The sequence below is a fragment of the Idiotropiscis lumnitzeri genome, chromosome 13 (assembly GCF_059441095.1).
Source record: "Idiotropiscis lumnitzeri isolate Australia: NSW breed Sydney's pygmy pipehorse chromosome 13, RoL_Ilum_1.0, whole genome shotgun sequence".
Lineage (NCBI taxonomy): Eukaryota > Metazoa > Chordata > Actinopteri > Syngnathiformes > Syngnathidae > Idiotropiscis > Idiotropiscis lumnitzeri.
In genome coordinates this window covers 5,513,514-5,527,526 of record NC_142403.1, presented here as the reverse complement: position 1 = coordinate 5,527,526, position 14,013 = coordinate 5,513,514, and the positions used below count along the sequence as shown (strand labels likewise).

Below are 14,013 nucleotides of genomic sequence, written 5' to 3'. Positions count from 1 at the left end.
ACTTGCACGTGTTTTGTTTTCTTTATCAAATATCACAAATCCTCTTTTGGAGCAAACAGCAGATATACAAACATTGCCTTTTTTTAACGTAGAGAAGATCTAACAATGACCCTGTTTAATCATTTAGAATAATCCAGTGACTCTTTACATCCGTTAAAAGTTCAATTGCAGCTCAGAATATGCTTAATTTATTACTCAACATGCTTCCCTCTACCCAAAGAGTCAGCTGTAACATTTAGCTTAGTTTGCAGTGCAGTAGTACAAAGGGAGAAAACGAGAGAAACTTTCCTCCAGGAAAGAAAGAACACACGAGTGAAAACAGAGACATTGGTCCTAACCGTAGCAGCAGATATACTTTCACAAGTAAGTGCTTGTGGTCCTTAAGCACTGAATGTAACATCCAAGCTGCAAACTTCTTGGAACCTCCAGCGATGGTCCACACTGTCACTTTGTTCACAGGGTGCAGCCTGCCATGTACTTTCCTGTTCAGCACACAGCGGAGAGGAAAAGTGACAAAATACGTTCCATTAGTTATCTACACGGTCCTCCACAAGTTATGGAGATAGTACTTTCATGTTAATTATTCTTGTCATCAAAAGCAGGTAATTAGTTATGAGCAGTTTAAAATGATACTGTACATATACACAGACTGTCCATCCAATTAAGGTGCTTTATACTTTTCAGTAATGGCTAGGGAAGGAATCGATACGCCCTTCATTGATGAATGCTGGCAAATGTAATGCATCATGATAATGTCACCTGTGGCAAATCTCTTCTTGACGAGTGACATGCGGTAGCGGCTGCCGACCAGCTCCACGTCCATGCCTGACAGAGAGGCCCCGGAGCCCAGAAACTGAACGGCCAGATTGGGCGGTGGGCCGCGAGGGACCTCCAAACACTGCCAGCTGGCACACAGGGTCCCCGAGCCTGAGGAGCGGGCAGACATGATTCACCATCTCGTTAGAGCTTAAGAGGATAGGTTTGTATGGCTCCAACATTTCTCCTCAATTGTCTTCTCAGTAAAATGCATTACACCACTGCAAAACTACAACGACACTGTTTTTATCATGACAGCTGAACCTCAAAAGTCAAAGGCACCAAAAGGTTGTTTAATATAAGATTTTGAGAATAGGAGACTTCAGATCAGTGCGCAGCCAAAGGATTTATTTCATAAATGTGTTGAGCTTTTTTTCCCCTCTTGTAATTCTACCAAAGACGGTGGCAAAAAAGGCCAAGAAAAAAAAAAATCAAATGACCAAAGATTTATTATGTATCTATGACAATTAAATGCACTACCAGTAGATGGCAGAAGTAACATGTTTACATGTTACCGGTGTTTTCTAGTGTAAAACGTGTCTTGACCCGACCCAAAGGGTTTGAGAAACAGAGCAATACTACATAGTGAACATACATGGCTCGTTTGCATTTTCGGCATTTGCAAAATCAGCCCTTTTTTTTTTCCGGGTGATCAGGCCACACACGCATACCGTATTTTCCGGACTATAAGCCGCTACTTTTTTCCTAGATTTTGAACCATGCGGCTAATACAACGATGCAGCTTTTCTGTGGATTTTTCTTTCATTGGTAGGGGCGTTCTGCAGTTCAGAAAATGCACTAAATACATCTCGATTTTGTTTCTCTTGGGTCTGTTCCCTTTTTACTATATCTCCAATTAGAAACCCCTCAAATAAACATGTCCCTGCCACATAAGAATATCCCCCCGCCCAAAAAGAAACAAATAAACAATGAAAGCAATTTTCAAAAGTGATTCATGATGATCACTTTTCAGGAGCGACTAAACATCTGCTTTCCATGTGGGCGTTTGCGCAAAGATGTCTGCACACCATAATGACATACAGATGAGGCAATCAAGGGAAATCTGAGAGAAGCTAATGAAATCGGGAAAGAAACATGCAGATTGATTATGGGCAAAATGTGAAGCTGTTCAATTTCCTCGTGTTTTGTTCCCGTCCTGGTTCAAAAGCTGAGCAGAAAAGGGGCTCTGACCTTTGCTGTGGTTGGTGGGCGAGAGGTTGGCGAGCTTCCACAGCAGACGTTTTTCCTCGGCGTTCCTGCAGAGACACAAAAACACTCACTGACACTTTGACCTTCTTTCCTTCGCAGTCAAGACGCCATGCTGTCATCTGCTGATGCTATTTTTAGCTTCTAGAACAGCCCTCAAAACAAACGTACACAATGGCTTGTCCAAGCACTCACAGTTGAGGGTCAGCATGTTGACGGTTTGCAACACCAACTGGAATTCTGCCACTTCCTCATCACTACTGCCAATAATTAATTTTTAATATTTGCCGGAACGCAGAGTCAAGTGAGCCAGGGACATCTATCGATGAGACCGAGTGAGAACTTCCTGGTGTTTTATTTAATAAAGTCTACATTTAAGTCGAATTTGTCTTTTCTTAAGAGTTGCATGCAGATGATGAAAGTGCTGCGCTGAACTCAAGTGGCAAAGAAAGGAACTATTCAGGGGCTGTAGGACACAACACAGCATGTCGTCGTAATCCCAGAGATCGAATTATCCTCTCATTATGATGCAGCGCTGCTCTTCATCACAAAGAAAGAACATGATTCATTTTTAAATGGACAGATGGGCCAACTTCATTTCAAATCGGCTGAGAAAAAAAAATATATATACGTAAACAAGTTACAATTAAGAATAAAAGTTATTCATGTTCCTTTTTTTTTATTTATAATAATTCTATTATAATTAATTAAACAGTTATAGAATAAAATAAAGCAAATAGTAAATGTTAATTTTACTGTTTCAAAAAGATTTATAATAAATCAATTAATCAATTATGTTGCGTAATAAATTAAAATACATTTGAAATAACCAATTTTATGAAAAAAAAAAAACAAGGCTAAAAATAACAAATATTAAAAGATTAAAGAACGGAGCAGGCTGCATTCGGCCGTCCCCAGTGTTCAATTATACATTACCTCTCGAACAGTGTCGATTAAAACAGAACATTATCACCTTTGCAACAGCCACATTTTAGATCAGAGTGGCTAAATCATTCAGCAAAGGGATCATGTGAGAACCATAACTGCCACAAATTCTTAGACACAATTTAAATAACTTGACCTGATTTTATATGGGTCAAAAATATAAGTGCCTTTTGGTTCGAGCAGTCACACATCTGTGATGTATTTTTTTCTATTTCGGTTGATCAGTTAATTAAAATCTCTCGGTGAGTGTGCGTGTGACAGTAACTCGCTCAGCATCTGGTGGAAGTCGCCTTTCAATTCTCAATTCCCAGCGGTGTTGGCTCACCAGGAGGCAGGCGGCTGACATTGCAGGTCGGCCGCAGTGTGGTCCAACTGTAGCAGCACCTGAACAGCGGTGAGCTGAGTGGACGGCGCCGTGACGGGACAGCAATGGTAGTCCAGGGACACCCGGGTCACCGTGCCACTGCGCTGACACTCGGCCGACAGCAGAAGCGGCGCTCGGGCTGGATCCTGAGATGACGCCTGCACGCACATTCACATCATGAGTATTTTTGGTGAAATCTGTTCCAGAAATGGTCCTTGACAGGAGCTAATACAAAGCTATCTAGTTTGTCCCAAAATATTAGAAAGTCACTTCAGTTTGACACCGTGCACTTCCAACACAAAAGGAGACGGCACACAATAATGAAACAATCTCAATCAATACTGAGCTGTTCATAAAAGTAGAATTGGTGATAGAAGACTTAGGTGCGCCGTCTAATGGAACGCAACACAAGGTGGCAAGTCAGCGCAAAGCATAAAGAATCGTAATATGAGCGCTGTCATAGTGACCTGATACTTGAGCAGTCCAATGTTGTAGTAAGAGGCCTGGGGGTTGAGTTCCGCTTCCCGCTGCAAGTAGACCTGCAGAGCCTTCATGTTGAACCAGAAGTCTCGAGCGTCCGGGTCACTCTGAGACGGATCACTGGGTGCAGAGAGAGATTGTTTCGTTCTGAAGTGCATGACATAACAGAACGCGCAGCTCGTCATTTACGGACTAAGTGCACATGAATATGAGCCAGTACACGCTAAATTAAAAAAAGACAAATTGTTTCACCGTTTCATCTGTCATAATTTCCACTGCTCACCAACAATCACGAAGGCCTGTGAGTGGAGTAAGTGTGTGTGTCTGAGGGAGTGTTGGGTGTGTGTTTCCTTTTGTTTCAAACAGTGCCTTTGATTCCTGCTTATTTTTCTTTTCTGTACATATTGTCACATTTTATGGCTAGTGCTTATTGTGCAGATTGGCATGTGTGTGTGCCCTAGTCGATCACTGGAGTTGGTTACTTGAAAAGCAGAACTTAAAAAAAGGTGAAAAAAGGTTCGGCACCGCTGGTCGAAAAGGAAGGACTGCCATGAGGTTTATTAGCCCATAAAAATTAATATATTAGACACATCTCTGTTACACTGGGTTCAAGTCTGCTAAAAAAAGTCATGGCTCAGTCAGGAAATTATAGTAATTAAAAAAAATAATGACCTGAAGAGAAGCTTCTGATTAGGTAAGAAGTGGTTTATCCTTGAAATGTTGATCAGTCGGAAGCTGAGCACAGGGACGTTGTTGTTTGCTGTGAAAATGCGGGTGATGCCTGCTGGGAAGGACATGGTGAGGTCGCCTGTGATCTTCACAAGACACCTAGAAAAACAATTGAGTTTTATTTATTTTTTTAAATTTTCAATTAACAGCAGAAAAAATGTAAGATTCACATCATTCTCAATAAAAGCAACGTCCCACTCACTGATTGTGTTGTCCACCCTTGAAGTAAGCGTTGATGTACTCGGTGATGGCCGCTGCCACGGGCCACGCCTCCTGTGTGCTGAGGGAAAGCGGACTGGGGCCTCGGGAGAGATGCACTTGAAAACAATCACATTCAGCAGGAGTCATGCTGCAGTCTCACGTCAAGCATGTCATGGTAAAAGGAAGTTATAGGAACACTTGGCTAAATAAGCTTTCGGAGAGACAAATACAAAACGTTTTTCCCATTCAAATATGAATAGTCGCCACTCTCCTTACACAAATTTGCGTTACAAACGTGTGAGTTGTAATTTTGTTGCCGTTTTACTGTTGCATTTTACTCAATGTAATAATGTATACTATATACAGGTGGGTACGAGAAATTTTGAATATCGAGGGAAATATCAATTTGTTTCATAAAGTGAAACATTTCAAACCTTTAATTATGTTAAATTTTGATGATTATGCTAGAAAGACACAAAAATAATTGAAAAAAAAAAGTAAAATCCAGTGTTTCACAAAGTTTAAATAACATCAAGTTTGACATCGTAGGCTTTCCCAATTTTTGTAAGATAGCTAAAGCAAAATAATGATTAAATGATCTCAATGTGGTTTGGTGTGCTTAAGGGGAAGTCTGATAATTTGACAGTGGTGAAGAAAACCATCAGTGAACCCTCCATAAAGGGAAAAGGTCTCAAAAAGAAAAGGCAGAAGAAAAGGGACACTCACGGCACGCTGTATCAAAAATACAAGAACAGAGTGGTAAGAAGAAGGGGAAAATGTGGCTGGAAAAGATGAATGCAAATGGAGGCTTAGGGCAAATTACTTTTAACCATATTTTAGAAAGGCACCATGTCTGTGTTTAAGATCCTTTTTTGATGATCACATAAAAAAAAAAAATCTGTGTTTCATTGAATATTTCATTTATATATGTATTTTGTGTCTTTCTGCCATAATCATCAAAATGGTTTCCATTTTTGATACTAACGATTGAAATACCAAAATAGTAGCGTGCTAGCGGATGTTTTAATGTGCACGCAACCGTAGGTTTTAAGCTAGCGTTTGTTTTACCATGCCAGCACCCAATAAAACGGTGGCCTTATGTTACGGTGTTAAATACAAACAGAAAGTGCTTGTAACTGAGAAAGCAACTTTTAATACAGTGCACCTTATGGTCATAAAAATACGGTAAATGGCCTTTCCCTCAATATTGACATTTTCTGGGACCCACCTGTATACGCAAGTCTGTCTTGATGCCCGCCATCATGGTGAAGAATCAATTGCTATGCTCTAAATGAAGCGGCAACCGAGGTGAAGCCTTGCTTACATTGTCTTGGTGGGTGGTCCTGGAGCGGGTAGGGCAAAGGTGAGGATTGTCCCACCGTGGCAGGGCTGGGGGCTCGGTTCTGTGCTCCCCATTCAATGTCCCTGGATTGAGGCCCCCATTCACTGGGGCTGGAAGACGATGATGAGGTGAGGGAGGGGCTGGGCTCCGGCAAAGGCGAGGAGCACAGCGACCGGGACTGAGACGAAAGGACAAGAAAGGGTCCACATTAGAATGTAGACTGGAATGTAATAAGAGACAACATTGTAAGGAGATCCAATACAACTACATTGATAAAATTGTTTCCTCTATAATCTCTCGAACAATGTCAATGGCTTCATTAGTATCTTCATAAAAAAAAAATTTTAATCCAGCTTTTCATTCGAATGTGCAATTTTTACTTACTCTGTCAGTGCCACTGACTCGACCTGAAGTCCTCTTGGTCCTGTTCGCCCTGGAAAGTGCGGCTGTGACCACGTCAGCTGATTCGTGTCTAAAGTTGTGTTTGGTACCTTACACACACACACACACACGCACAAAGAAGTTGAGTGTTAATCATACAATGTAATAGGATTTGGTTTTCTTTATGATAGTTGTTCCTTTTAAATGGTAAAATCGTGTGCTTTTGCTTAACATTCAATGGAAGATATTTGACTTGGGTCCGGGCAATGCATACCCTTGTGAGAGATGACGCTGCATGGCAGCGGAGTGTTGATGTCCAGACAGTCTTGGTCTTTGTCCGTGGAGAAACAAAGATCCTCCTGCGGGCCAGAATGTCTCGTGAGGGGGGGAGCGTTCCTGCGAGGTTCGCTCTCTGATGAGCGATGTTTTCTCCTCTCGCCTACAAAATCACCCTTTCCGAATGCTCCTTCACTTGGTTTGGAACTGCTTGGCGGTCCAGAGGAGCCCTCGCTAAACGGGTTATGTAGAGAATTCCAATGAACAAGATCCTTCTTTGGCTGGGATTGAGCAAAGGATCCTGGAGTGTTATCAAAGGCTAGCCTATTGCTGTTGGTGCTGCTACCACTGCTACGTGGGATTATTGCTCCTGCTGCAGTCAGTGATGACTGGTGGGTGGGACTGCCAATCATGGTGATTGCAAAGGGGTCATCAGAAGAAACTGGCGGTGGTAGGCTTCGGTCTCGTTTTCGGTCTCGGTTTTTACGATTAGATGAGGTGGATGAAGAAGAGGAAGAAGAGGGTGGTGGGAGCGTCTTGGTGTCAGTGACAGGGATGGAGAACGGGTCCCCTCGCGCCTCTGGCCCTCGACCTTCCTTGGTTGGGCGTGGAGGCTGACATGGCCAGGCGTCAGCCAGGTTTAAGGTCCCCTGCGTGGCATTCCGGTCAGAAGCACCAAAGAAGGGATCCTCGGGAAGATGTTTGCAGTTCCACACCGCTGACTCCATCTCCGATGAGGGGAAGGGCTGCTGGAAAGCAGGGAAGTGCACGGAGGAGGAAGAATCCATATCTGAGGGGAGTCTAGAGGAACGGGAAGGGCCAATGGACCAGGCGGTCACGGGGTCATCTTGTGGATGAGGACTTTGAGCAGGGGAGGGCTCACGGAAGACTGAGAGGAAAGGGTCAGCAGGTCGCCCTCGTCTTTGTGTCTGTTCCTTGCTTTGTGGAAAAGGAGGCCACGCCGCCCAGCCCACCGGCTCAGGGGAGGGGCCGAGTGGCTGAAGGGACGGTGAGTCTAGACCTGAGTCCTCTATGTTCTCCGGTGAGGAAGAGTCTGATGAGAAGGCAGCATCTGACGCAAAAATAAATAAATAAAATAGGCGTTCATGCGCCACACAATGGATAGCGCCTTCAAAGTCAAATATGTTTATTGTTACTCTTACATTCAGAGGCACCAAAGGAACTTTGTTCTTGGAGCTGTTCCCGACCACTAAAGCTTTTGAATTTGAAAGCTGTTTCAAGAGGCGGTCCAAACAGACTGTCGGTACCGGATGCTGTAGAGCGCATCCTGTTCAAAGAGAAAATCATTTAGAAGGTTTCGACTGAATTGTCGGTAAGGAGGAACTCAAGTCAAAAAATTTCTATGCAATAATAAAGTCCAAACACGGTATTCTGATTAATATTGCGTTTGCGAATATGAATTGAGCTGAAAAATCCACCTGTTTGTAACCAACGCATGGGGCGGCCAATTTGCTATTCCCATTGACTGAAAATGACATCCCTGTACCAAAGAGCAGAGGTAACAACAGTCACAGCTCAACTGTTTTCTGGGTCTGGTCATGTGATGTTCACAAGCTGAGCACTTAGGGCAACATTGTGATGTCATTTTCCATCCACACTAAGTGACAAAATGGCTGCTCCCTGAGATGGATAAAAACAAATGGATTTTTCTGCTTGATTCAATTTCCACAAACGCAATGTCAATCAGAATACCATGAAAAGAACATTTTAGACTTGACTCCAAAGGCCGACAGAATTTGTTGGTTGCAGACAACCTCCCCAAGCTTTGTGCATGTTCACATGATCGTGCCAATGCATGCGCACAAATCTCTGGCCTCAAAGTATGTCGCATGCATTGTTTAACAGTGAAGAAAAAAAATGAGCTTCCTTCCCTCAGGCTTTAAAAAAAAAAAAATTTGTTCAACTTTACCCATAACTACTTCTATTGTGAATTTGAATAATGAGAGTGAAATGTCAAGATTTCAGTCTGGTATTCATACCAAGCCAATAAATTGGTGACAGTTTACAGTAAGCAGACCAAACAGAGGCCAAAACAACATATAAGCCATCTCACCTGTTGTGATCAGGACTGGAAGTTGACCTGCGCAGGCCATCCTGGTCTTCATCTATAAGAATAACAAACACATGGTGACTGAGCAGCAAAAATGTTCAAAGAAATTGGAGACAAGACAAGAAAAACTAGCCACGTTCCCTATCAAGAAATAACAATTAGCCGCATCAGTCACTCCAACCATAGCTGTTGTCACCATCATGACTGTCATCATTGTTTCATCATTAATCCGGTCACCTTTTGATGTAAATGAATGCCTCTGTACTATTGAAGTGCAGCATTTTAATGAAATCTCAAACTGCAGCCAAAAAGGTTGGCAGCTAGAAAACAGTGTTGCTTAGCAGATATAATATGAGAGAGAGAGTGAGCAGAAGGCTGCTGTGACTATTGGAAGGTGGCCCGTGCAAGGTCAGCCAGTTGGCTGCAAAAACTCATCGCCACAGCGATGCTTGATGAGGTTTAGTAAGCACTTTCATTCACAATAAATCATGGCTGCAACTAACACTGTACTTTAAATAATTAGCAGAATTCAATATTGCTTTCCTGTAAAGCCTTTTTACACTGAAAAGCATATTAAATATGGTGGGTAGCTTTACAACAAAATCATACGAGTACACAGTCCATAAGCTATTTAACACTAAAGTTAATCTTCTCTCTTTCAATTTTTTTCCTTTGGTCTGGCCGAGAAAGCGAGCAACAAAATACCTAAGGGAGAAGCAGATAAAAGTAGAGTAAAAGTTAAACCTCGAGGGGAGCTGCCTTCATCATCCGTACGGCCGGCTGTACTTGAGTTTCCTGTCAAGACAAACATTCAAAATAGAGAAAGTTTGCAGCATTTTGTCATCTAAACTTTGACTCGTATACACTCTCCTCCAAATATATTGGAACAGTGAGGAAAATGTGAAAATCACTACAGGCTTGAGCCTTATAAAGGTAACATTTTACTAGTTATAAAGAGGAAAACGTAGGAAGTAAGTGATGTGGTGATGATGTCGACAGGTTGCATTGATTACGTTTTTATTGCTGTATTCAACTTTGAAGTCACAAACACTATTTGTCACCTAAAAATGTGACGTTTCATTATAAATAATGATCATCCCTTTAATATAAACCGAGTCAGGTATAACTATAGCCAGGAATTAAAAGCTGAAATATTGATCTTGAACCCAAATCTTTTCAGTCTATTGCAGAAATAAAATACTCGTTTCACTGTTCCAAGACTTTGGGTGACGACTGTATCCTACATTTTAAAACTCAGGGATGATGGTACATCTTGAAAAAACTTACTAGAAAGATGCCGTTTGACATTTACCTGAAAGACAAGAAGGAGCCCAGTTTTTACATTACTGTCAGACATAAAAACAAACATTTTACAAAATTTGTTTTAATTTATTTTTTAGTGAAGTTTTAGGCACATTCTCTGACTGGAATGTACAATAATCCTTAAAGAGCACGAATGCATACTATACCCCTCGGTTGGGTGGCAGCGTCAGAGTCCCAACAGTAGCTTTCAGCTCCTTCTCACAGGCGGCGGCACTGCTGCGGTTGCTGTTGGCCACCGGTCTGATCTGGATTTGGAACTTCTTGGGTTCCTCATCATCGAAGTCTGAGTCACTAGAGTAGAAGTTGTTGTCCTTCTCTTTAGAGCAGCGTGACAAGGAGGTGTGTCAAGGAGAATTTTGTTTGGGCCATGTCATTAAAAAAAAAAATTATAATAATAAAAAATAATTCTGATAGGCTCCACAGAGTATCATGACTGTTGAGCACATGACAATAGAGTAAGAGAGAGAACGAGTAGAATCAGTTTATATTACCCAAGTTCCTGTATCGGGACAGAGGCCTTGGAGAGAAGAAAAAATTGGATTCTCTGTTAGTTTGATTAAATCAGAGCAAAGAAGATGCAGGAATACAGAAAGGTCATAAAACAGGCGCAGATGAGAAAGAGAGGCAATAGCACACGAGAGCATGTGTAGTCGATTGTTTTTCAAAATACCAACCACTTCCTGTCTGTTTTCACTCCTGGTCACATGTACTGTGTCTAAGGAGAAAAGGGGACAGTGACAAAGACAGCAGTTGTTATCTTGGGGCTGTCAGGACAAGGAGCGTAAGCAACGATAAATGGAAAGGGACGCCCGTGCATGACTCGGTTTTAGTACACTGTCAATGATGGTGTAAAGCAGTTTGTTTTGAATTTTTATCTGGATTTAATGACAGTGGCAATTGACATTCATTTGAGGTAATTTTCTCACTCAACAGTGAAGCCGTTTGTGTGAATTATTTTTACCGCTGACCTCCAAATTGCACTCCATTTGGAATGTTTCTATTAAGACTTTTAGTGCTCACTCACGAGGTCTATTGAGTGAAAACTGCTTGTTGAGCGTGTAATGTGCGAGAATCATATTTTTGTAATCTCTAAACACATTTGTATTTGACATCAAGATTAGAATTGGTGATGTTTTCTTTGAATGCAAATTAGGAATGGAACCTATTCCAAACCCAAATGTATGTGGACAAAATTATTGGTACCCTTCTTGTTAATAAAATAAAATAATAATAACACTAACAATTATAATACCAACAAAATAAATTATAACACTAATAATAATAATAATCAAAAGAAAAATAAAACAATGAAAAAAAAATAACCTGACATTGCTTTTAATTTTTAATTATTTAAAAAAAAAAAACTAACTCATGAATCAGGCCTGGACAAAAATGATGGTACCTCTAGAAAACATTGGCCATATGGACATTTTCAGCTAAGGTGTGTCCTCTTGAACCTATTTTAAGAGTTACAAGTCACTGTGCTGTCTGTTGAAATGCTATGCACCTCATCTGAAGGCCTCTACACACCATTCCAACATTGGCTGTCATGTCCAACTGTTACGAAGAAGTCGGCACGACGGACCAGAAAATGACTGTCGGCTTTTGCAATGTGTTCTTCTGAGACACCAACTACTCCGGACCTTCTGCACATGCGTGAGAAGGCGGCAATAGTCAACGAGTGATTAAGCTTTTAAGTGATGGAAGTTTTTGGGAAGACACATGAGCTCTACGTTCAATGACACAAAAAGGAAGAATACTAAGAAAGAACACCATCCCTACTGTGAAACATAGAGAAAGATCTGTTATGTCCTTGGGCTGTTTTCTTGCAACGGCAAAAGGGTGTCTCATTACAATCCAATCTCAAGACTACAAAGGTATTCTAGAGAGAAATGTGCTGCCTAATGTCAGAAAACTTGGACTCAGCCGCATGTCATGTGTCTTGCAACAGTACAATGACCCAAAATTCAGCAAAAAATGTCGAAGAATGGCTTAGAGCAAAGCTCTGACTATTTTGAAGTGGCCTTCTATGAGTCGTGATCTAAATACTATTGAACATCTGTGAAAGGAGGTGAAACACGTCATCGGGAGAAAACAACCTTCAAGCAGGTAGCTCATGAAAAGTAAGCCAAAATATCTGCTGAGAGTTAGAGAAGTCTCATTGAAACCATTTTTGTCCGCATATGTTTCATGTTGGTTTTTTTAAATTATGCTGTTGAACTATAATTCAAAATATATATTTTATTTACATCAGTTAATTTACAATTTTTTTACTTATTTCATTATTTTTTTCCATTTTATTATTACTGCCTTTCTTTCATTAACATACAACAACAATTTTGCCCATGAGTGTATGAGGAGAAAAGGCAAATACCAGAAGGCTGGAGCCAACATTCAAACCCTGAACCTAAGGCTTACTTGCTAACTAACGGCTATTCCACTGGACTGCTGAAGAGTAATATTAACTACAAGTTGCAATTCCTTGTATGTGTATACTGAGATAGCAAATAAATACATTAATAAACTCCTCCCAATAAATGTTATCTATTACGCTCATATTTATCAACCATCTATTCTTTACACTGCTTATCTGCATTAGATTCGCGGGTGTGCTAGAGTCTCTCCCACCTGACTTGTGGTAAGAGTCAGGCTACAACTTGAACTGGTCGCCAGCCCAGATTTGAACCCACGACGTCTGAATTGTAAGGCGGCTGCGCTAACCATTTCCTCATTATTCCACACATGTACATACAGTATTATCCAAATACAAACCAAGTGGCTCTGAATCTGATTTGATTCCTGTAGTGAAAACAAACAAAACTTGTAAACAAACAAAAATAATAATAATAATAATTAAGAAAATAATACAAAATACAAAAAAAAAAAAAAAACGGATGCAATACTGCGTTAGCAGAAAAATATTACAGTCCGGCAGTCAAAAAAAATAATTCTGTTTCAGCCTCACAACAAATTTGTACTTTGAAAAAAGAAAAGTTCAACATCTATCATCATTAGTTCATTGCGTGTCCAAATTTGCTATAGGATTTTGAACAGAAAAAGGATATCATTCTGAGTGCTGTCAGCTCGGATGACAAATCCTTCATCATCTACATCAAAGGGTGAATTCTGCAAAACACAATCCAATAACATTTTAGCACAATGGCCTGATAAAAATATAATCAAGCATGTCACATACGTGCAAATCCCAAGTAAGTCTCAAGTCGCAACCTTCAAGTCTCATTCGAGACCCAAGTCATTGTCAAATCCTTATTGGGTTCAACCAAGTTCAAAAGTCAAGTCATAAAATCTTGCTCAGTCACAACATATGCTTAAGTGATAAAATAGTTTAAATGAATATTTACATTTATAAAAATGTTATGAAAAACTATATACTGTCCATCCGCGGTTGGGTCATGGAGACAGCAGCTTTAGAATCATCCCACCCTCACTCGTGAACAAGACCTCAGGATACTTGAACTTGGGGAAGGATCTCATCCCCGACCCAAAGTGGGCACTCCACTCTTTTCCGACTGAGAACCATGGCCTCAGATTTGGAGGTGCTGATCTTAATCCCAACTGCTTCGCACTTGGCTACAAACCTCCAGTGAGAGTTGGAGGTCATGGCTTGAAGAAGCCACCAGTACCACATCATGTGCTAAAGCAAAGATTCAATACTGAGGCCACCAAACCGGACCACATCATTTCCTCAGTTGCGCCTAGAATTTCTATCCATAAGAGTTATGAACCGAATCTGTGACAAATGGCATCTGGGAACCCTTACTCGAAATGAATCCGACTTACTGCCGGCAATGCGGCCCAAACTCTGTCCAACCCCTCTCAAGAGGACTGGTACAAGAGCCCAAGCTGTTAGTGTAGGTA

At 41.1% G+C, this 14,013-nt stretch overlaps 1 protein-coding gene across 1 annotated transcript in view; it reads right to left on the bottom strand.

Annotated features, from left to right (window-relative positions):
* Positions 1–2: 2 nt before the first annotated feature.
* fcho1 (FCH and mu domain containing endocytic adaptor 1) overlaps positions 3–14,013 on the bottom strand; it is a 35,117-nt gene continuing 21,106 nt past the window's right edge. Inside the window, exons 12-27 of the mRNA XM_088312534.1 lie at positions 13,200–13,260; positions 10,281–10,462; positions 10,099–10,123; positions 9,556–9,606; positions 8,815–8,866; positions 7,904–8,028; positions 6,739–7,812; positions 6,468–6,574; positions 6,066–6,261; positions 4,743–4,857; positions 4,484–4,639; positions 3,799–3,931; positions 3,293–3,489; positions 2,008–2,072; positions 760–927; positions 3–482 (exon numbers count right to left, since the gene is read on the bottom strand). Of these exons, the coding sequence (XP_088168660.1) occupies positions 454–482; positions 760–927; positions 2,008–2,072; positions 3,293–3,489; positions 3,799–3,931; positions 4,484–4,639; positions 4,743–4,857; positions 6,066–6,261; positions 6,468–6,574; positions 6,739–7,812; positions 7,904–8,028; positions 8,815–8,866; positions 9,556–9,606; positions 10,099–10,123; positions 10,281–10,462; positions 13,200–13,260 (2,736 nt within the window). The 3' untranslated portion in view covers positions 3–453. The remainder of the gene's footprint in view (positions 483–759; positions 928–2,007; positions 2,073–3,292; positions 3,490–3,798; positions 3,932–4,483; positions 4,640–4,742; positions 4,858–6,065; positions 6,262–6,467; positions 6,575–6,738; positions 7,813–7,903; positions 8,029–8,814; positions 8,867–9,555; positions 9,607–10,098; positions 10,124–10,280; positions 10,463–13,199; positions 13,261–14,013) is intronic.